The sequence below is a fragment of the Schistocerca americana genome, chromosome 4, assembly GCF_021461395.2.
Source record: "Schistocerca americana isolate TAMUIC-IGC-003095 chromosome 4, iqSchAmer2.1, whole genome shotgun sequence".
NCBI lineage: Eukaryota > Metazoa > Arthropoda > Insecta > Orthoptera > Acrididae > Schistocerca > Schistocerca americana.
Window position 1 is genome coordinate 704,252,722 of NC_060122.1, and position 24,457 is coordinate 704,277,178.

The 24,457-nt window shown below is 41.2% G+C and overlaps 1 protein-coding gene across 5 annotated transcripts in view; it reads right to left on the bottom strand.

The window, feature by feature from the left end:
• Positions 1-24,457, bottom strand: part of LOC124613880 (homeobox protein homothorax) — a 998,899-nt gene that overhangs the window by 848,034 nt on the left and 126,408 nt on the right. For all 5 annotated transcript variants that reach the window (XM_047142615.1, XM_047142617.1, XM_047142614.1 and 2 more), the window contains exon 4: positions 23,668-23,718. In XM_047142615.1, the coding sequence (XP_046998571.1) occupies positions 23,668-23,718 (51 nt within the window). The remainder of the gene's footprint in view (positions 1-23,667; positions 23,719-24,457) is intronic.

A 24,457-nucleotide genomic window follows, 5' to 3' on the forward strand; every position in this document is an offset into this window, starting at 1 on the left:
TTGTTCAGTTAAGAACCGACCGCATCTTGCTAGACAGTTCGTACCCAGGTGGCTTGATCAATATTTCAGGACAACTTGAATTGTTCTATCGCAGGAATAACCTGCCATGTGTGCCTCAGAAACGAAGGATGGAAGGAAGATTAGTGATTAATGTCCACTCCACAATGAGGTCATTACAAACGCAGCCTAGACTCAGATTAGGGAAAGATGGGGAAGAAGTCAGCCGTGCCCTTTTCAAAGGAACCATCCAAGCGTTTGCCTTAAGCGATTTAGAGAAACCACGGAAAATCTAAATCTGCATTGTCGGGTGGGATTTGAACACGCGTACTCACCGAGTATGAGTACAATGTGCTATCTACAGTGCCAACGCTCTCGGTATTGACAAACGACATGCTTTCAATTTCAGGGGATGGGCGACGAACGACACTTTCCTTTACTGTTGGTGATATGTCTACGTGAATAGGGATGCGGATTTTTCTGTGGTTTTTTTTTTTATATTCCCGTACAAGTATACTTTCCCGCTGCAGAGAGGTAGGCAGTATATGCCTAAGTATGACGAGTCTGAAAGTAGGAGGTGGTTTGAGTGTACTAATTACAAGACGCATGGTTCAAAACACAAGTTGAGACGAGGGTCAAGAAGTGTTATTAGACTGTTATTCATCCAAGCTGGGGAACATGATCCGTCACAGGGTAAATCAGCCCCAGAGTTAGAGTAACGAGTGTTGATGGAGAGCATCCCCGGATGGGCTACAGAGTTTCTGGAGAATATTATTTCGAGTTTTGAGTTTGGCTGCAGTTCTTAATAGATGGTGTTTTTAGCTGAGTGTTCAATCAAGCGAGCCCTGTAGATATTTCGGTTTTTTGTTATGTCTGAGAAGCTTTCCTTCTAAGTAAACCACGAGCTCTTTATTCGTTAAGTTGTTGTTTAGATGAAACATTGAAATGCCTGTCTTAGTAACAATTCGCGTCAACATCCACATGCGGAAAATATTCACCACTGGTCAGTAAGTACTTAGGAACTAAAAGATCTCCATGATTCACTGCGTGTACCCAGGAGTCAGCATACCCAGACTTTCTTGATATGAATTTCGAACAAGCCAAAATAATCCAGACAGACCCTAAAAATGTTTGGACGAAGCTAAAAAATCAGTCCTGTGACGAAAATTGTGAGATTGGAGCGAAACTAGTCGCAGGACGCACACACCGGTATCAAAAGAAAGTTTTAAATACTTTGTTGTTCCGAAAACGAATGGTGGCGCATGTTTTGTTTATAAATACGTAAGTTACTGTTAGAGAATGTATAACCACCGCGATGATGACTAACAAGCGAAGACAAATATCGTATACTACGCTTTATTTTCGGTTTTCCAGCTGCCGGCCGCGGTAGCCGTGCGGTTCTAGGCGCTGCAGTCCGGAACCGTGGGACTGCTACGGTCGCGGGTTCGAATCCTGCCTCGGGCATGGATGTGTGTGATGTCCTTAGGTTAGTTAGGTTTAAGTAGTTCTCAGTTCTAGGGGACTGATGACCTAAGATGTTAAGTCCCATAGTGCTCAGAGCCATTTGAACCATTTTTTTCCAGCTGGGATAACAATTTTATTTTAGTTGAACGCCAAACAGCATCACAGCTTGGAGCACATCAGTATGAGGACTAGTTCGATCGTCGAAATACAGCACACGAATCCGGAAACATATGATATGTCAGTCGCGGCGGAAAAACCTCGGAAGCCACACGTCAAGTTCTAAGTATGATGTTACTGCTGCGCCATGTGAACTGCGTATTTATTGAACAGACTATCTTAGAATAGTCATTTGAGCCTCATTGTAGAACCTTACTTACAAAATGTAAATATGGTTTAACTAAGATTATACAGTACTTGATTACAGACGAAGAAATACATCAGATTTTGTAAGTGAGCACAAGAAATGGTAGCGGCCTCCTTTGAAACATACTGAACTGAATTCAATTGAGGATACGACAACACAGCACGGCAAGTCGACAAGTAAGGGATCTCCTTCCGCGGAAAAGTGAACAGGATGCGACAGTTTGAAAGTACCCTCGACATCTACACTGATCGTATCTAAGCTAACTATGTTGGACAGGGTGTCGGCGAAGAAATCACAAATGTCTTGTTCTGGGAACTGTCTGTCTCGGCCTAAGGTCGTTCAGCAAAACTGAAAACTTTAAATGATGATACTAGCTCCTTCTGAACAGGAATCCAGATATTAGCACAGTGCCTGCCCCCTCGATTCGGTAAAACGATATTAGAGTATTAATAATTACTTCACCTTATTTGGCGCTAGAAAAATAAGGACAGCTGTTTCCATCGTGCTGCTTGGGTATATTGAATAGAAGACTGTTCCCGTAGTTATGTTCATGTTGCCTTTGAAATAAGCTGTTTTGATGTTAAACTAAAGATCATCCATCGTCGCTAACTGATGACGGATGGAGTCACCTCCGATAGAAGACCTAATATTTTTTAACGCCTGATAAATGAGAAAAAATACGAAAGAGATCAATCCTTTCCAAAATAACAACAAAAAACAACGGACGTCCGTATTTTAATTACCTGACGTGTAAGAAATTTGGCGTGTTGTAGTACGCGAACGATCGTTAAAGGACACAAAATAATTGTTATTAAGCAAGTAAGTAAGCACCGAAGTCCTTTATGAATTTTATGAGAATAAAGAATCAAAGAAAAAGAAAAATGTTACAAAATCGTTAACAGGTACAAAAATCTAACCAACATTTTTGTAAATATTTATAGTTTCACTGACCGTACGCTAATGGAAGGAAGATATTAACATAATATGACGATTTTTGCTATCTTGCAGACCCGAAGGCAGCCTTAAGAGCCTAAAACTCGACTTCATTAAAGAAATTATACAGTCATTAACAATTTAGTCTTCCGCTAAAACATTGTACTATAGTGTTGCTAAAACGGCCATCTGACTTTAAAGCACCGAACAAATGTTAGCAACTAAACGAATTAAGGAACATATTATCCTGTCAATAGTCACCGGTAAACACTTTTATGCAAATAATCAACAACGTAAAAGCGATTATAGGAAAAAGGTGGGTAGAAGAAAGCTTTCGCATTAAGTGTGCTGGTTCCAGACCAGATCTGAGTTACTGAACCGTGTGAAGTGGCGATCGTCAACGATGACTTTGCTCTTCAGGGAAATAGGCAGAAGAACACATTATGGCCGGCAGGCGGAGACAGTGGAGATAACAGAGAATGTGGCGGTAAATACCTCGTAAAGAGAAGAATTTCAATTTCACTTTAAATGAGGATGTCGGTGGATCTCTCTTCCAGCGATGCGAATCTTTTTTTACGTCATTCGAGTGCACGCCTAACTGTAAGCTTCAAGTTTCATCTCCAAGTTAGCTGTCATGAAGGTAAATTACTTAGGACGTCCTTCCATAAACAAGACATTAAATATACCACTCGGAATCACCATTTTTACACTTCGAGTGAAATTTCTGCTGTTACGCGCAAGATTGAATACGTCTCTCCTTTAATTAAGGCTGTCGTAAGTGCGGCGTTCTTCACACGCTTTCCAGCTGGCCGAATTATTTACCAGGTGTTAAAACTGCCCATTAGATCCAGTTTAGCTACTTCAATTAAGAGCGCGCCTCTCACAAAGCATTATTAGTTCCGTATTTTGTTGTAGTCAGATTTCCAATTAACGCGCTGGGCGAAGTGCTAAGTTGATTACCGAAGGCATGAGCCAATAAATATTACGAGCGGCCTACCCGACAAAAATTGAGCGATCTGAGCACCTGTGAAATAACAGCTTTCCGCGTTATTTACGTCCTGCGTCGTCGCATTACTCCATCATCGCGCGCTCTGACTCACGTTATTGCAGTCCGCCACCTCTCTCGCGTGCCAGTGCCTCCGTTCTGCCGCGTAATGGTGTCGCGTTTTGCCCTGCGTCCAGCTGCGGTGATAAAGATAGCGTTCTTACCCCGCTCCAACAGGAAGACGTCTCTTGGAGCGTGTCCTGACACACATCTGATCGTAAGACCATCCAGCGTCATCGGCCAAAGAGCGGACTTTGATTGGGCTGTAAAACTCTCCAATAAACGTCGGTCCGAGTTCTTATATAAAACACGTTAATGAGGATAAAGAAGTAATCAAATTCTATTCCTGAGACTCTTCACTGCAAGGAGTTTTGTTTCAGACGTTTAAGCACATGCGTGGAGGGAAATGGTGATAAATCGGCAGTCGTTTAACGATTACACATCACGAGTAGAAAAATTCTGAGAGCATGAAATTGATAAGAATTGTTCTGTTCCTTGGTGACTTACCAGTACAAGGAATTTATTTATCTATTTTTTAGATGAGAGACTGTGACATCCCATGAGCAAAAATAAAACATTTTTACTTTAATGGCGTTTCCTTAGGAAATGGAAGCTCACTAATCACTAAATGTATTTCCACTTTCGTTTGGAGAAAAAAAGATAACAGGAAGAAACGTTGTTAAACAAAACCTGTCTCACGGAATGCACATTGACGTCCATATAGCAAGTGATTTTTACTCAACCCTAAATGTTAATATCAAAGAGTCACAAGAATCATTGTACACTTTAGCGGGGAGTTAAATGGATACCGCCGTGCGGTTAAAGGCGCTGCAGTCTGGAACCGCAAGACCGCTACGGTCGCAGGTTCGAATCCTGCCTCGGGCATGGATGTTTGTGATGTCCTTAGGCTAGTTAGGTTTAACTAGTTCTAAGTTCTAGGGGACTAATGACCTCAGCAGTTGAGTCCCATAGTGCTCAGAGCCATTTGAACCATTTGAAATGGATACCGGCTTGGTTTTTAATTTATTGCCTTTTGTGATGGACCCGTTGAGCCATCTCATCAGTGGAGTGTCAATGGAGGTGATTGGAACGTAAAGACAACACAACACCCAGTCCGCGAGTGGAGAAAATCTCCGAGCAGGCCGGGAATCGAACCCAGTACCCTTTGCTTTATAATCTGCCACGCTGAGGGTACCGGCTTTGGGATACGAGAAAATACTGGACAGCACTTTATCAACATTGTGAAACGGGAGTGGGGTAATATTAACAACGTCGCAGCATTCACAAGGCACTGTCGGGAGATTGAAACATCACTAATCAAGTCCGCAGCTCGTGGTCTAGTGGCTAGCGTTGCTGCCTCTGGATCACGAGGTCGCAGGTTCGATTTCCGGCCGGGTTGGGGGGACTGGGGGGGGGGGGGGACTGGGTGTCTGTGTTGTCTCATCATCATCATCATCATCATCATCATCATCATCATCATCATCATCATTATCATCATCATTCGTGACAGTGCTTAAACTGGACTGTGTACAAAAATTTGGCTGTGTAAAAACTGGGACTTTGTACGGGCGCTGAACCCCGCAGTTGCGCGCCCCCACAAACCAAACATCATCATCACTAATGAAACAGAGCTCGATGCAAAATTCAAGCACGCGTTTCTCAGTATAAACGGCTGGGAGGAGGAACACGAAGAATCAGTTGCCTTGCTCCACTATATCGTCAGGTTAGCGATACAATACGTCAAGTATGATGAACCGAGGAGATGTAATATCTAACGAATTGAGGATGAATTCAAGTCATCACAGCCCAGTCCACGGAATCACCGCATATATCACAATTTGAGACAGATGGGTATCTAATCCCTTCTGTCCCAGTTCTGGTGAGAGCTAGATTATAACATGTAAAGAAGCTACAGCGGACGATGCATTATAAATAACAGAGAAAATATTTACAGTCTGAATGTCACGCCTATACTTTCAATCGATTTTTAATTGAGGCGTTTGGTTCAGATCTAAAGATAGTTGTTTGTGTTAAATTTGAAATACAAAGCAACTAATAAAGCCAGAATCAGTCGCTTAGTACGTATTGTATTTTAAATTGTCCGTTGGAAGTCTACGCTCCGCCTTCAACGATGTTAAGAGGTCGGTATTCGTGGTTCAATTTCTCCTTTCGCTACGATATTCTAGGTTAGAACAACACGCAAGTATTACGGATATGCTTCGGGAATTCACCTGGGAATCAATGGAGAGAAGCCAGACATTCTTTTCCAAGGAGCACTGTTGAGAAAATTTAGAGAACCAACATCTGAGGCTGATGCAGAACGAGACTACTATCGATTACGCACATTTCGCGTAGGAACTACAAAGACAGATTAGAGACATTAGGGCTCGCACGGAGGCATAGAGACAGTAGTTTTTCTCTCGCTATGTTTGCGAGTGAAACAGGAAAGGAAACGAGTAGTAGTCGTCCATCACGCCACTACACTGTGACTTGTGGAGGACGTATGTAGATGTAGTCAGTTGTTTTATACAATGGGGAATCTGAACTAAAATTGAAGAATCACGTTAATATCAGCCAGTCAGTTTCTATGAAACATAATGATGCACTATTATTGAGGCAGCAGGGGGCGGCAGTCGTAAATGGCTTTGTAGAAGGTATCAGCTAGATATGTACCTCCGGAAAGTTTGGAAAAAGAAGGAAATTCTTGTCGGGGTTTTGAACCATGTATCTTCTGAATACGAGTTTAATGTCTTATCCAGAGTGCCATCTCACTCGTGTACGTAAGCGGAACAGACAAAAACATTCATCTATGCTGCCTGAAAATCAGCCATAACTCTCGGAAGAAGGTAGCGTAAAATAAAAATAAAATAATAAATAAAAAAATAAAAATTGAGAAATGATGGATCAGGCCTTCAGCTTCTGTTTTTATTTATGATCGAATAGGACCAACAAACGCTTAGTTATGATGAAAGCGGAAGTATCTGACGTACCAGAAATAACTCTAGCAAGAGATCAAGTAAAATTTGCCGTAAATTCTCTTACGACACGACTCTTGAGTGCGTACTCTCTTCGTGAAGCGAAGCTTCACTGCTGCAGTTCTTACTGTGTGGCGCAGGGGGGTCAAACGGCTGGCAGCAGTGTGTAAAAGTCGACAACGGCAACAACCAACACAGCCACTCTTTCGCCGCTGTCGCCTCCGCACTCAGCCGGAAGCAACAATCGGCAGTGTCGCTCGGCGGTATCCGGACAGGGAGGGTCCATTACCACAGCGGCCGCCCGCGCGCACACGCCCCAAACTTGGCTGCCGCGTTTGTTACGACGACCGTAAAGTTTAACAGGCGCTGTAATATTTTATGCGGCCAGCTGTCCCACGGACCGGCTCGGCACACAACGCCCACCCGCGTTCGTTTCAACGCGTCTGTCACCTGCAATCCGCGCTACGGGAAACCGATGGGTGTGCGAGTGCTCCCGATAGGCAGAACAATTTTTGTTTGGCTTGCTACAAAAAAAAAAAAAAAAAAACTTCACGTCTATGACCGTCACCCATCTTAACACGTAGTCTGAAAGCTATCGATTAGACTTTTTTCCCTCTTCATATATTGTTTTCTATCTTTAAATCCAAATATATACCATTATTTCTTCATTTGACTCTCAGCTTACTACTTGACGCAAGTTCTTTTTATAATTAAATCTGTCATCTGTTTTAAGAGAATTTTTGCTTCCACCCTACATATTTATGCTCTGTCAGAAACCTTCTTTTTCTGAGTGGTGCTTTTAGCTTTAATGAAAGTGCTGATGGGTGACAACTTTTTTCCAAGACATATTTTTAATGTCGATACATTTTTAGTTACGGTTTTGCCAGTTTAAGTGAGATAACCTTTTGTTCCGGAACAATAACTGGCATAATAAAAACGCCAACAGAATACGCTACTACAATACCGAAACATGGTTCAAATGGCTCTGAGCACTATGGGACTCAACTGCTGAGGTCATTAGTCCCCTAGAACTTAGAACTACTTAAACCTAACCAACCTAAGGATATCACACACATCCATGCCCGAGGCAGGATTCGAACCTGCGACCGTAGCGGTCTTGCGGTTCCAGACTGCAGCGCCTTTAACCGCACGGCCACTTCGGCCGGCACCGAAACATGTTTGCATATTCGAAAAAAATAATAAAACACATGTTGCAAAAGGCACACTTCATCTTTGGAAAACGTTGGGAAATAAACTGATAACATATCTGTTTTTGTTGATATCAAACACGGTGCGCACGACTGCAGCAGCGAAATAAGCTCTGATATTCATGTTTCATCCGTGTATAGCACGGTGCCATTAACTAGACTGAGTGTAGTACGTACAAGTAACGATAAATCATATTCATAGACCCAGAAAAATGCTGCGTCTTTAAGACGGTACAGCTGTCTGGCAACAAGTCATTATCTGCACAGTTGGAAACCAGTACGCTATATCTAATGGAGCTGTTCACTATTTCGTAATATTTCGTAAGTAATAGTTCCAAACGTCTGTACATAAGACATACAGCAATGGAAGAGTATGAATGGCAAAAGAAAATGCATCATTCATACAACGATAAAAATATTTTGTTAACAATATATTACCTTAGCTAACGTTGAATGATAACTGTCAACAACGCTTGAAAATTGTCGGCGCTTAAACAACCGTTAGTTTTAGAAGTCAGAAATTCGAGACCCATAGCTAAAAATCGTATTTGAGCGCGTATTCTTTAATAAAACATATAAAACTTCATTGAGCGACCATCCTTTTCTTTGAACAAAGGACCGGGAAGAATACTTACGTAAAGTTAGTACGACTATTTTCACGTTTGGTGTGACTTCTGTTTTAAAAAATCAGGAAGTTGCATATTTTAATACAATGAAGTTAAAATTTCTCCTATTAACTAAGAGTTTCCCCCAAAACTATAGTGTGAAACATGTAGCGTTACGTGGGCTGATTACAGGGCTTTCATTAATTTGGTATTACGTAGGTAGAAGTGTACCTATTAACAAACCTGCCTTCCACAGATAAAAAGCTTAAATAACTGCCGGAGAATGCAACTTCAGTTTTTTTACCCTCGTAGTCGAAACCGAGGTGCCTGCGTTTCTCTTTAAGCTGAGATCCCCTCAGGCCATTACTTGCTCCGTTTTAATTGCAGTTACTTTCCATACGGCGTCAGATGGCCGATAGAGGAATTCCCGCAGCCTATATGGTCACGCGTTGTGCGAGGCCTTACAACGTATTACAGCGGCCCCGATTCGCGATCAAGTCTCCCTTCAACTGGACGTTAATTCGCTGTATGCAGATTGCTTTCTACCTAACAGCTATTATCCGGCGAAAATCGACTTTGTTGATTAAAAAATTAACACTATAGGGGGAATTTCGGCTATCTACTGAACTGCTGATGTTGCTGTAAAGCACCACTCGAGAAAACCGTTTTGTGTGTTTGAGAATCTATACATGTAAATTGGCAAAGGAAAATAAAAAGCTGCCTCCGAACGCGTGTGATTACATTTTAATTTCATGGTCTCGGCTTGCGAAGAGGTTCCCAGCGGCAGCTGTCTCATGTGGACTGGAGAGTAAAATAACAGGTATAGTCTCCGCGCGGCTATCCGATTACACCAATTTGTATTAACTTACTCCAGTTAGGAGCTCCTTTAATTTTTAGACAGCTTAGATCGACTGTTTCTTAATTACGCATATTTGTATAATTTTGTATCATATAATGATAATGTAAACAATTTCGTAATTTCATGCTTTATGCTCACAGCGTAAGGTATAAGATATCTACCTGATACTGACAAACATAATCAAAAGAGTTTTTGTGAGTCGAATAATGCCGAAAGTGAAATAAAAGTTCAGCCGACATGGCAACGGAAAGCCGACATATTACAACATTCATCTGAGTGCACAAAATATAGTTTGACCACTAACCAATTTCTCACGTTTCGCTATATTTTTTCGATCTCCATTTACACATTGCAACGATTCGTCATATTCCAACGTCAATGCAGCCCTTAACCGACTTATAGACGACAAAACCGGTAACGTCTTTGTAAAGACTGGGTGGCCTAGGTATCAGACGAACTACACGAAACATTATGTCGTAAATAAGGAAATACTGCTCTAAAAATAAAGTGTTAAGCTAGTGATACGACAAGCCCGTATTTTCAGTGTAGTTTTGGAGCACGCTAGTTGAAATATACTATTATACTGACCGGCGAATAATGTCAATATCCGTCGTCGACTTGAGAATATAACGATAATTGTGGCAAGGTTTCGCAATAGCATATTTTAATTACGAGCTGCAGAAAAGCAGTAAATATTAAGTAATACTAGTACTCGGTAGAGAAACAAGTTACAAGTGACGCGGCGTAATGGTTGGTATCTAGTTCACTGGAAATGATAATTCTCTACGAAACACTGTACGACAGTTACAGGCGCTGAACACAAACCTGGCATGACAATATTAATGTTAAATTTGCTGTATTGTTTGAGTCTAAACACACTGTTAGACAACGCCATCAGAATCGATGTTCCTGAAGAGAACTTCCTGAGACAAGTGAGTTATGTAGGGACCAAGATAAATTAAAACAGAAAAAGGTCGTGAATAAGAAAGGTTCCAAAATAAATAAAGTATTGTGGTAAATCACTGAAGCGATAGTCTGATATTTTTAATAAATCGAATTCTGGAGAAAGGAGGTATAAAGCTTAAGAAACATGTACGTTTCTGAGGGTGTACGTTTGGAGCGCAGTACTGTATGGTAGTGAGACATGGACTGCGGGAAAACCGAAACACCAGAGAATAGAACCATTTGAGATGTGGTGCTACGGAAAAATGTTTACGATTAGGTGGACTGAAAAGTAATGAGAAGGTTTTCCACAGGATCGGAGAGGAAAGGAATATATGGAAAACACTGACAAGAAGAAGGAACAGGATAACAATTTCCACGGGAGCTGTAGAGGGTAGAAGCTGTAGAGGTAGGTAGAGATTGGGGTACACTCAGCAGATATTTGAGGACGTAGGTTGCAAGTACTACCTCGGGCATGGATGTGTGTGATGTCCTTAGGTTAGTTAGGTTTAAGTAGTTCTAAGTTCTAGGGGACTTATGACCACAGCAGTTGAGTCCCATAGTGCTCAGAGCCATTTGAACCATTTTGCAAGTGCTACGGTGCGAAGAAAAGGATGACACAGAAGAGGAATTCGTAACGGGCCGCTTCAAAGCAGTCAGATGACTGATGGGGGGAAAAATGTGTTTGCAGTTGTCGCACGACAATTCAATAACTGCAAAATCTAAAAACAGATAGTGAATTCTTGGTGATAATTTCGTAATTAAAGCTAAAAACATAAAATGTCAACGAACGCCCAGTCTCCGCACCTTACACTGATGGGGCTCCACCTCCACAGAAAAACACACAGGATCATCTATGTCAAACGAAGCTTGCGCTCTGAATTAAAAGATTTCCCCAGCCGATTTAATGGGGAACTGAGTAATGTATTACTACCAATAAATATAAAATCATAACGAGAACTTTAATTGTTGAATACTGCTTCTCTTTAACAGTTACACATTAGCGGAATATCAAAAGTAATCATTCGAGGCACTTTGTGGCGTATTACTAGTAGCGGTTTTACGGTGTAATGAATAACTAATCTCTGATCGACAATGGTGGTGATGACCTAGGTGATAGATGTAATGGCTCGCAACATCGCAGGCTCGAGCTTGCGCATTAGCCTGAAGTGCTCAAGCAGATTATGCATCACAGGGTGATAGGAAGAGAATACTGTTGTGAAACTTCAATCGCCAGCTCACATACGTTCGCTCTTGGGCCGCTACAATGCGACGTGCGCCGAGATGAACAACTAAATAACGACCGGAGTGAGTGCAGATTAAGTCACGACGGTGGGCAGTGTGGCAGCTCGCAGCTACAGCAGACTGTTGGTACCGTTAAGGAGGGAGGCGGTGCCTATTTTTTTTGTCCTCGGCGCCTGAGGCGGTGGCGGTCGGCCGCCCGCCGAGCGCGCCGGCGCTGGGTTCGCATAAGCCGGTAGCGCCCAGGCGCCGCTCGGCGCCGTGCCGCGCTTTCTCACAATGCGGAGCCCGTCTGGCGACTATCGACAGGGCGCGGGGCGTCGCGCTCTTCACAGACGCGTCACGGCTCGCCGGCCGTCGGGGCGCCGCCTCCAGGCGCGGCGAACGGCGTGCTTTGTGGCACGCGTCGGCGTAAATAGAACAGCCAGTCGTAAACAAATGCGCTGCAAATAGCAACATCTGCACGCGAAAATACGCCTAGCGCGCAGTTTTCACGAATTCCTTCAAAGTATAAAAAAAAAAAAAAAAAAAAAAAAAAAAAAAAAAAAAAAAAACCTCAGCAGCTGGCAAAAGTGTCGACAAGACGAATTCCAACCATCGAAAAACATGTTTCAAATTATGACTCATTACTTGGGCGATGATTTTTGTAATGCAAGTTTAGCTTCTCATAAGCTAGTTATGCAGTCTCTTAAGTACAGCCGAAATCGCTAATGTTTCAGACAATTTTTCTGGGGGAGGACGGAGAGGGAAACAGCTGAATCGATGAATGTTAAAGGGGCAATGGTCCACTGAGACCTACTTCCAGTAAAACGAACAAAAGTGTCTCACTCCGAAAATATTGGGAAATTGTTGCATTGGGTGATGCGTATCAGTCGCACCAGATGGATGAGAAAACATAATTTTGATTCAGTTTCTCTATTTTAGAGACGTCGAGGACTACAGCTGTTTTAATGTGCCATGAAGAAATCAAGTCGATTTTCTTTTGTTTTCCGATGAATTATGGGAAAGGAAAGGTTCTTATGGCAAACCAACATTTTCCAAGAGAATTAGAATGTTTATTATGTGCAAAGACATTTTGAAATATGGGAGACACCTCAAGAGAAACCAAAAAACGTTAAAGACACAGTATCGTTGTTTAAACACTGTACCCACCTCGTAAGGGGATTTCATTAAACAGTTCTCTGGCTTCCTCTGGGATGTACTCCAAGAGCCTTTTTAAATCTTCAAGTTTTGTTGAGTTTATCGGGACTATTCCAGTGAGGTATGCTGCACTGGTAAGCAGACGAACGATGTGGCCGCTGGGAGTCTTACTGGTAAGGATAAAGGTGTGTTTTGATTTGAATTCACGAATTATCGAGATTCAACAACACTTTTGAAGTCACATCTGTACATGAAATGGGAAAAATCACGTGATCTAAAGTTTCACTTGCGCAGATTCGGCTTCTTTCGTGTTTCCACAGAAATACTATGTTTTCTGTAGTATGGCGACCACCCGTTTCCCTACCCGTAATCTTTTATGATCGAAGAATCGTGAACTTCGGTGACCACGAATTTCACTGATTTGCTGCTGCTGAAAAACAATTCAGACACCTCGTGGTGTTTTTAGTGAAAAAAATCTATCCCTCTTCCTCATTTTTCTCTTCACCGTGGAGAAATCACGATTACAGGAGAGAAAAGTGTGGCTCCAGGAAGGAAACACGGAATCGAATCGTATCCAATAAAAGAAGAAACAGGTGAACCAAATCATTACTTTTGTTTTGGCAGAAACAGTTATCTGAATAAAGATGAAATTCAGAGAAGTTTTGGGCAATCTGGTACGTGAAGTGCGTCAAGAAATAACATACATCAGTTGCGGATTTTTTGGCTGTTCCCTCTTGGTATACGTAAAAATAATCTCGCTGACTTCCGCATGTCAAAGGGGCCTTTTAACTCGCTAACGTCGGAAACTCTTACTTGTCAGCTGTCGCTGCGCCTCATGGAAGTGGTGGACAACGATCCTTTCAGCATGGAACGATGCGGCTGCCTATGTCGAACCGGAAAATGCAAACAAATGAAAATCGAATAAACCTGGAATACTGCTCTTTTATCATTCACCAACTCAATTTCAATGAAAAAAATATCTGAGGTATTGACAGTTGTCGCTCAGTCACAGTACGGGAGAGTGTTGCACCTAGAGAATAACGTGCCAAGAAACACATGTTTCGTGATCAGTGTTTCAGTCTAGTGACCGACTTAGGATAACATCAAGAAATACGCACTAGAGACCACCATAAGCAGTTTTCAGCAGTTTCTGCCGTTTTTGTTGTTGTGGGACGTGAGGTTGTGCTTTTTGCTGTGCTTTTTGCTGTGCTTGTAAATAGTTTTAGTTCCCCACAATAATGTGCTGTGTAATATATTAAAGCTATTGTTAATTCTCCAATTGCGGAATTTTATGTTGAGTGAAGTTCTAGTTATATAACGATGGCAGGTTAAGTAATATTTCGTCCATCGTGCACCATCTTTTTCCTTGAAATGGCAGGTGGTCTTCTACCATACAACACGTGGTAGTTGCCGATGAACTGAGTGTCTTTAAATGTATTAACAATTTCACCTGTCTTGAAAATGGAAATTTGTGTTAGCTTACAAAACTTCTTTTTTAAAATGTACTTAACTTGCAACTGGTTCCTGACAACATTTCTACTTAATTTAATGTCACTTATTGATTACTGGTATGTAGTACAGTAAGAATGTAATATATAGAATCTTAAATGCAGTGTTGAACGTATTTTTTCTATTGAAACATTTTAAAATTTCAAGAGAATGTTTATCCTTAGGTATATGTTCATTTTGTGCTTTGGAACAAGTTTTCATATCCGTTGAAACCTTACTTTTCTAAAGTAATCTTTGTTAAATTCAGAGAAAGACTGCAGCGCACAAAAAGCGAATGCTGTCATTTAAAAATGGAATAAGAAAATGTATTACATTTTATTACAGAGCAGGGTAGAAGCGGAAGTCTAAAAACTGTTGCAAGGTACAACCCCTTCTCCTACAGCACTGCGACTGACTGCCTAAGCCAGCTGTTGACTTCTATTATTTATTTTACTGCTGCGGTTTATTAATAGGCCACTTCACGGAATTGTTGGCTGGAAAACACACAGCCTAGATTTAAACCGTTATCACGGGTTGGAAGTATCAGAATATGTACCTTTTCAATTTTAAATAATGTGACAAAGTGAGCAGTCTTACAAACTTATGGAATCAACAAAAAGGCTTTCTAAGTTTAATAACTAGATGAAACATAGTACACGTTGACAACTACATACAAATAAGGAAGAACATGAATATTCTATTGCATAAAATAAACTGAAAATGCTATGATTACTTAAAGAATTATATTGTATGAAGCCTATTCTAGCCAGCTGTTGGTTAGAGGGCATTCATGAGGTCCTGCACTTGTCTAAGGACGAAATCCTGAAACGCACCATGTGATATCTTTATTAACGGTTGGTTGGTGACGTTATTAAGTTAACTGAATACATACCTTTCGGACTCAACCATTATAATCATGGAGACGCTCTCAGCATAAGTAACTACACTGTGAACAGAATCATGTTCTGGTTCTACCAAAGTCTCCGATAGGAGCTCTTTAGTGATAATATTGTTAGGAAACAATTCTAAATAATTTCAAAAACGAAAGTTTTTCCGAAAGGACTGAATTACTTTTGCCCTCAGTAACTATGCTTACTCTTTGAGACGTCAATTTCCTTTATGTCTTTTAAAGTTGAGTTTAAGAATTAAATGTAACAATAACGTGAATGCAGGTGCTCAACGTGAAAATGTAGCATCCATCTGGGGATTAAACCTGAAATTCTGAAACGTGGCACATTGACCTAAAAAAAACTGATTGGCTATTACAGCCAATATTTTAATTTTTGTATACAATCATAGCGATAGTGATATCAAATTACACAAGTTTGCATTCAAAATTTCGCAGAACAATTCGCTCTTCTTATCGTTCATTCGTGAACAGAAAATATTTGTGCCAATTGAAGCAAAATTAAATAAAAATAAAATCCTAAATATTAATAAAGAGCGCTGTTTATTATGTAAGTATAATTATTAAATGTGTTGACACCTAACTACAAAAGCGCAATAATGGCGCTTGATGTAAATACATATCTAAGTTTTGCAGCTACGTCGAAGTTATACGTATCATTGCTGATAGGGAACACGAGATTGCTTTAGCCGTACTGTACTTGTAAGGCTACATTATCCGTTCCCGGCACGCCACGTATTTCAGCAGCAAAACCACACTGTCGCATTTTTCAAAATATCAATTTGCTCCTTTCATTGTATTTTTCATATCGCGCTTTCGTGTTTACGTGGAAACAGCTAAAAGAGATTACTTGGCAGAAATATTAGCGGTATAGGAACGATAAATAAATGATACGCCTTCCCTTTGCTTTCTGTTATTCTTAAGTGCAACGCGGAACATGATCGTTGTGCTGAGTTGGGAGTGAATTAGGCCATTCGCTCGTGTCCATGTAAAATGAATTAATATATTTTTTGAATTGCTGCATTGTTAGCTAACGTAGCAAAAAGGTAACAAATTCTTAAAATAGTTTACACTGGTTCTTCAGGTTGATAACGATGTTGCATAAAGCACACAAAAAAGAAAAAGGGCATTTATTTTCAGGACGACTCTGAAAGTGGAGCCGCTGAACCGCAAAGATTTCTCTATTGCTGCAAAGTGCGAAATACAACGGAGATATTAATGGTGCGGTAATTGGACATGATATACTCCCTACGTCGCCCGCCTACATAAACCTACACAAAAAAGAGAGCCGCCGTGTTCGATTTTTAGCTCGCCGGGCGTTTGATTTACAACGCGAAACCAGACACTCGCAATTAATAAATGCAGGCGGCGAAAAGAAAGAGGCAGCGGGTTAAAGACTGGGGTTCCGATACGCCCAGGTGGACTGGCGAAGGCCGTAATGACAACCGAGAGGCGGCGGTTCTGTGCGCCTCACCAGCAATCCAAAGCACGCTTTATGGCGTCCTCGGCTGGCACGCATTATGTTCCATCGAGTGAATCTTATGAATTATCTACGGAACAACTATTAACACTAAAACGAGAAGTATAATAATAGTACTCTACCTAGTATTTTGACGGAAACAGACATCAAAATTTCTTCGTGAATTGTAAGGCGTATCGGTTAGCATATGTTCCAGAACGACGCACAGATCGTTTAGTTCTTTTTAAATTTTGGTGGGCATTAAGGGGATTGTGAAGGCAGCATTAGTTTGCATAAATCTCTGGAAAACGCTAAAACCAGTTTACGCTCCATATAGATGAATTCTCCAGGATATTCAAGTTCAAAGTTAGGTTACTATGGTGTTAAATAATCAAGCTGCAAGGAATTCAGTGTCACTTATAAGCTGAAAATCGTCACTCAAACATACTGCAGATTTCAGATGTTCAGGTAATGAGAAACACGTACCGGGCGTCTCTGTTTACAAAGTATGTGTAAGATTAATTATTACACAAACTTTTTATTTACCATAAATGTGGGTCAGAGGAGCGCACAATCACATCGTGACCCTTCATACGCCACATCTTACACGCATATCCACATGACGCCCTTATAATTTCTATACGATATTGCCATCATCTCCATCATTCGCTTTGGGCACTGAAAATCTTTTTGACCATTTTTATGTTTGGGACACTGAATTACGTCACGATTATTGTAGAAAAAATAGTCACGTGTTATGAAAAAGACGAAACAAAATTAGATTTTTCCATCATCATATCTAACTTTCTACATGTATGGGAGCGTGCTGAAAAGTAATTCCTCCGAGTTTTTATATCTGAAAACTCTTAAAGCATTTTAAATAAAACAAACGTTATTAACATTCTACATATTTATTCCTCTACATAGTCATTTTAGTGACGAACGTTTCTCTTCGTTTGTTAATACTCTCAATATAGAATTTTAGACTTTGTTAACGGAGCCATTATCTCATCTCTGCTTGTACTGCTTCATCGTTATCAAAGTAAAGTTCTTGAAGGTTTTCTTTAAGTTCTGGAAACAGATGAAAATCGGAAGGGGCTGCACGGAGGACGATGGATGGCAGTGAACCCAAGGTGTCGGGATGTTGCAGATGTCGCAGCGCTAGTGCGTGTTCTGGCATTGTGATGCTGCAGTTGAGAGTGCTCAATTTGTGGACGAAGTCCTCGAATTCGGAACTTGAGTGCAGCGTGCTTTTTCTCACGCATCGACCTAGTTAGGTTAGACATCAGCATCTTATAGACTACACTTCGGGGCCATCTAGGAGTAGAGGGCTGCAAGCATGTAGACATTAAGAATAAAGATGCAGAATTTTAATAACGTTTGTTTTATTTAAAAAGCTTTACGAGTTTTTACATAAAAATTTAGCAGGCATCACGTTTCAGCTTGCCCTCATTATGAAGCAGCAAACGTGAATACATTAGGCTCTAAATGTGATTCGACGAAACTGGATTTTTTTTTATTACGATGTACGTTATTTTCTGTTGATGGATCGAACTGGTAGGTGCAGCAAACGCGTGTTTGGATACGAGATAACATACAAAGTATGAACTGAAGTAAAAGTATCTTATTTTCGTATGATCTGGAGAAACTGATAAATACACTGATTTTCACTGTTAGTCATACATAAAACGTTAATAATTTTGTTTGTGTTTTTTGTCGTTTGTTCACTGCGCCCTATATATCTTGATATTATTTTCGTGAAAACTCATAGCCCAAGTGCTATTCGTTTGCTTTTGAGGTGGCGTTAGGAGCGCGCCATAGACCGGGCTAAAATGAACGAGGACTCACCAGAGGCCGAGCTGTTCTAGGCGCTACAGTCGAACCGCGTGACCGCTACGGTCGCAGGTTCGAATCCTGCCTCGGTCATGGATGTGTGTGATGTCCTTAGGTTAGTTAGGTTTATGTAGTTCTAAGTTCTAGGTGACTGATGACCTCAGAAGTTAAGTCGCAGAGTGCTCAGAGCCATTTGAACTATTTTTTTTGACTCACCAGAGTCAACATTGGCTACATGTCTCTGGAAGGCTATTTCAGGCAGCAAGTAAAATGCGCTTTTAAAATGCGCTGGGTAGTGGCTAAGAAAGCATTCTGTGTGTGTGTGTGTGTGTGTGTGTGTGTGTGTGTGTGTGTGTGTGTGTGTGTGTGTGTGTGCGTGCGTGTGTGTGTGTGTGTGTGTGTGTAAGAGAGAAATAGAGAGAGAGAGAGACTGTAACGCTGTATAATTGCAAAGTAACGTGTGCCCTTCATTTGCTGTGCTCCGAGCACAGCGACAGAACCGATAAAAGGGTGCGAATAAATCACAGTGCCGAGCACCGCAATTACGATACTGGGTCGCAGCCCTTAATGGACTTATCAGAGCCGCGAGTAGGACCGCCCACACTTAGGTAATGTGGAGCACTTCGCGCCACCGCCACCGCCGCCGCCGCCGCCGTCGTCGTCGCTGAAATCCGGCCGGTATACATTATGCAGAGCGATCGCTCGCATGACGAATAGGCCGCCCCGTTTGTTCTGAGAGCGCGGCCACGGCCAGAAAAAGCGGCTCTCCTGCCACTGAGTCACACAGCATATTCCCAAGGCCGAGCGCGGCGTCTGGCCGCGACCACCAGCTCGCGACGCCACGGCGAAAGGGCGGTCCGCAGCTACCGCCGCAGATTGCAGCTTGTTTGCCTATTTTCTCATTTAGGAAACTGAACAGCCAAGGCCATGTCGCTGCATAAATCCTCAAATCATAGAAGTTAGTCTTCCAAGTTACGCTAACCTACGCAAATGAAGTTGGAAGGAAGATTAGGATTTAACGTCCCGTCGACATTTTCGTCATTAGAGACGGACCACACCCTCGGAATGTTTTAACGATAGGGAAGGAAATCGTCCGTGCCCTTTCAAAGGGACCATCCTAGCATTTTCCTAGAGCGATTTAGGGAAATCATCGAAAGCCTAAATCGGTATGCCCGGACGCCGATTTGAACCGTTGTCCACCCAGTTGCCAGGCAAATCGAGTTGGCTTCCTCCTCAGCTCTCCTAGACCTGAACATAAAGTATCGATAGTTACCAGGCTATGATTTCGTCATTGGGCATCCTCTGTTTCCAAAAAAGTAAACCAGTTGACATCACAGCAGCTGAGAAGAGCGTTCCACCAACCATCTTCGAAGGTTGTCATGTGTCTGATGATGGTCATATGATATGACCGAAACCGGTCACCTATGCTCTTGAAGCATACGTGGAGTGATCAAAACTGAATTATTGAAAGAAAAATTTTTTAAATGAAAACAATAATATGATACCTTCTGGTCGGAAGAGTATACAAGGTAGAATAGACAGTAAATAAAATGCATAATTTTGCTAGATTAACAATACTGGGTGAAGACTGCATTCTGTGAACGCTAAATACGCAAACAAACAAGAATACTTGTATCAAAAATTATTATTTTGAAAGCCAATAAACAACAACAATTAAAATATACCTATGAATAAGGACATAAGCAAACTGCCGTAGACTTACAAAACTAAGAGCCCACAACTGTGTCTGATTTTACTCCTTGGATACATTATCTTACTTTCTTAGTAACTCGTCCAAAAATTAAAACTTGTTTTACAACACTTTGTAAGCACTGTAAAGATTACGAAGCCACTTCTATAAAGAATATTTGCTGATATAAGAGTCCAATCTTTCAATCAATCACAACCTGACAAAAATAGTTTGTCCCATAAAAACTGTAATATATCACACAGGAAAGGGTGAACCTTAGGTCGTGAGCATTTCAACATATATCAACGATGGTTACTTTTCTGTGTAAAATTAAAGATAATAAAGCGGAAATATAGTTTGTAATCCATGACAAAAGGGCCCCATCGAACATAAGGATTTTTGGAAAATGGATTACCGTTAACCGACCATGATACAGATCACATGACTACACTGCATTGAAGTCTTAGTGTTGTTTCGTTCTGTGAAAATGAAAAGACAATGCTTATGAAACGAGGTCAATTTTCTTGCGCATTCTAAAAGGAAAAACATAAGAAAAATGCTTACTGCCAGGAAAAAATAAAGGTAAGACTAATTTTCCACAACTGTTTACATACGTTGTGTTATCTTCCATCTTAGTTTGTTACGATTTAAAAACTCCTGATTCACACAACTTTTCCCTCGTATTTCATTCACAAATTTACTCCTCTTTGATCGTGACAAGATATCTGCAACAAGAAAGCGAATAATGGACCTCGACTGTGATTTGGCTTTTATTCAATGGGAAACCGAGGCCGTGTGGGAAACAGAAGCTATAACTCTATGCTGTCTGAACTCAGAGTGAGGTCAGTTGTGTTTATCCCAACTTCGCGACCGCAGAGGTTTCAGTCGTTTCCGCCACGCGGCGCTGCGGCTGCTGCGACGTCATTTGGCAAAGGCCCGCTGCCCATTTATGTCTAATGAGCATATTTAACGTGGAGGGACGGCCCTCACCCCTTTACCCCCACCTTTTACATCGCCTACTCATCCCCCCTCATCCGTCCAACCGTTTCCCACCACACTGCCCTGCCGCTGCATTAAATGTCACGCAGAGGCAGCTACAACTTTTCCGATGGAGTTCTAATAAAACGTGGCAGACGAGCGGTCCGCCAGAAATATTAACTACTTAAATTTCCATAAAACTGTTCTTACAATAGACAGTTCACTCTCGCTGGCGATGTAATATTCGCAATTACGAGGAAATCTTCCGTGTTATCTTCTCTCCCAGTTTACGAGTCAATCAATCAGAGCGAAGCTCCTATTGTTCGTGACTGGAGCAGCTAAGTGAATGATAAAAGTGCGTTTTATGGCGCTTGAGCTCCTAGGAAGCTATCCAGGTACACCGTAGATCCGAGGAACACACACTAACGATAACACATGTTTCTATAGTTGTGTCGTTCACTGTTACTTCGCATCAAAATGTACATCGCTACGAATGTTTGTACTGAATCGCGAAATGAAACAGATGTTCAGTATCACATCATAAGATTTGATTTCGCCTGTTTCTTATCACTTTTTTATGTAAATATCATTAACAGTGCGCTAAGATATGTATTTGGTTCAGTTGGAAATAAATTCATGTTAGTCATTCTTAGATATAGTTACAGTTACACAAACAACGATTTTCACTAGTTGTATCGGGAATGTTGATTCAACTGTCGTGAAACGTTCTCTATTCATTTATTATTCATTAAAATGGTTATATATATATATATATATATATATATATATATGCGTTTCTTTTCCTATCATTGTGTCAACGCTCCCTCGATAAATCCGCTAAGAAACGTTGTGAACCAGAAAGTGTCGAACAGTAGTAACCAAACAAAACGCATAGTAATCTGTTTCTGTATCCACAAACAATCCGATAGGCACAATGGAGAAGTACAACAGAAATCCGTATAAGCATCGTCCACTTTTGTTTCATATGCGTAGCTAAATTTGCGCTACAGCTTTTTCATTTAATTCTTGCCCTTCGTGTAGACTGTATGCAATGATGTCCATAATTTTTTGGCAGGATGTTTCGATCTGTACGTCTCCTGGCGTCTCTTCAGCGTACAACATCGTTCTGATCCCCGTGTACTATGCATTCAGAAAATGGTTCAAATGGCTCTGAGCACTATGCGACTTAACTTCTGAGGTTATCAGTCGCTTAGAACTTAGAACTAATTAAACCTAACTAACCTAAGGACATCACACACATCCATGCCCGAGGCAGGATTCGAACCTGTGACCGTAGCGGTCGCTCGGTTCCAGACTGCAGCGCCTAGAACCGCACGGCCACTCCGGCCGGCACTATGCATTCATATTAAAAAAAAAACTGAGCATAGTTCATTCTATAAGAGAGATATGTGAACTGAACAACAGGTAACATACCTAAAACGTACAGTAAATGTAGAAAGCGAAGGAAGACGCAAATAAACCAAATCTATAACATAGAGCTACAATTCTTATGTTGGAAAATAGATCATAGATGAGCATAGAAAACAATGAATGATCATTTGTCACAGACGATGACCAATGATTAGAAACATCAATGAGATAATGGAACCGCGAAAACATAACCAAATTGTACTTAACCGAATTCGGTTTTGCGGAAGTAATCAATAGGAGCAAAAAAAGTGTTCATTTCACTGACGGTGCAGCTATAACCGCATAAAATAAACTTGGACCTGTTCTACCTTTTCTAAACCGGATTTAATATCGAGTGGAAAATTCAGTGCGAAAACAAGGGCTGGTTAGCAACGATTGCCAGACTTGCACGCAGTACTCTACATGAACACTTTGGTAAAATAAATTACGAGATCTAATCAAGTAAAATGTTATGTAACTGGCACGACCGATCAGATGTGATCACATCTAACGGGTGATCGGAACCGATCATTCCCATACATGTTCGTTGCGTGACGTATATTTCTGTGGTATTAGTCCAGTTCAATAGAATTAAGAACCTCAGTTTCCATTAATAAATTATTTTATTCACTTCTCAGCCACACTCTCATGAAGACGTACCAGGAGGGAAATGGGCCCAGTGATTACAGATGTATCTCGTATCATCTTTACGAAGGTTACATCATCACGCCGTAACACACGCAAAAAACTGAATTGCCAAATGCCTTTTAGCACTATAAGGCAGCTTGCTCAGTTATTTTAGGAATATAGTGTGCAAAAGGAATGATTCAGACACTGCAATATGCTCAGACTAACAAAGAAAAGAGAGAACGCGGGAGCACATTCAACTCTGAAATAATGAAGTTGCTTGATTTTAAGAAATCACAAAAAATAGTTTAGAAATAACAGTGCAAGCAAGAGAAAGTGAAGTAAGGTACTATTCATCCCGAGAAATTACCTTTTAGCGTCTAGGTACATGAAGTGCATAAGCAGGATTTACTGAAATCCGGATTATCTGGACTTTGTCTTATAGCGGGAAGCCAGATTCTGGTAACATTAAGTAAATTATGAAATCAGAAGAATACTTACGAGTGAATCGACTTCGGGATCCGCTATGTAGTACGGCTTCTCCTGCCGAATCTGTAAAAAGAAAGAGAATCTTATTAGCGTCGGTTTGTGACGAACAGTTATAGTATGGCTGGGCCTGCCTCTATTGTGCGACCCAGCGCGAATTAACGAATCACATTTCGGCTCTCACGCAAAATAATTTACTGAATGGCCGAGATGCAAGCGGGGTTGCCGCCGTCATTCAATGACTTGAGGCGGCGAGCGAGCTGTGATGACTTAAAAGTGGGGGCCATATGTGTGGTTACTGTAGACCTGTGTGTGTTGTCGATGGTTAGTTCCGGTACAAAAATTATGAACGTAGTCTACGGAAGAGTTGTGCGACAGACGTGAAATGAACAGGGTGCTCCCTCTGTTTATAGAAATGTATTACTTCCGTTGATGTTTAGAGATTGGAGTGAAACCTCAGCCAACTCGCGAAAATACGTTTCTGTGGTCGAAATCTTCTCGGATTATTAGAGGCTCCATCAATGAGATTAGCCGAGAAAGCCACCGTTCTCATATACATTACTATTGTCTACTATAGAAAGTTGGTTGGATTTTAATGTCTTATCGATGTCGAGGCCTTTAGAGACTGTATGTGCTCAGATGAGAGAGGCAGTCTCCACGTACAAAGACGTTGTTTCACATGTGGCAGTCTGTGAACACTAGTCTATAGGATCCCGTTAGTTGCAGGTAGTTTGAGGAAGGTGGAATTTCCCGCCTGACAGAAACTCGTCTTTGTCCTGAAGTCTGTTTGCAACTGTGCCCAGAT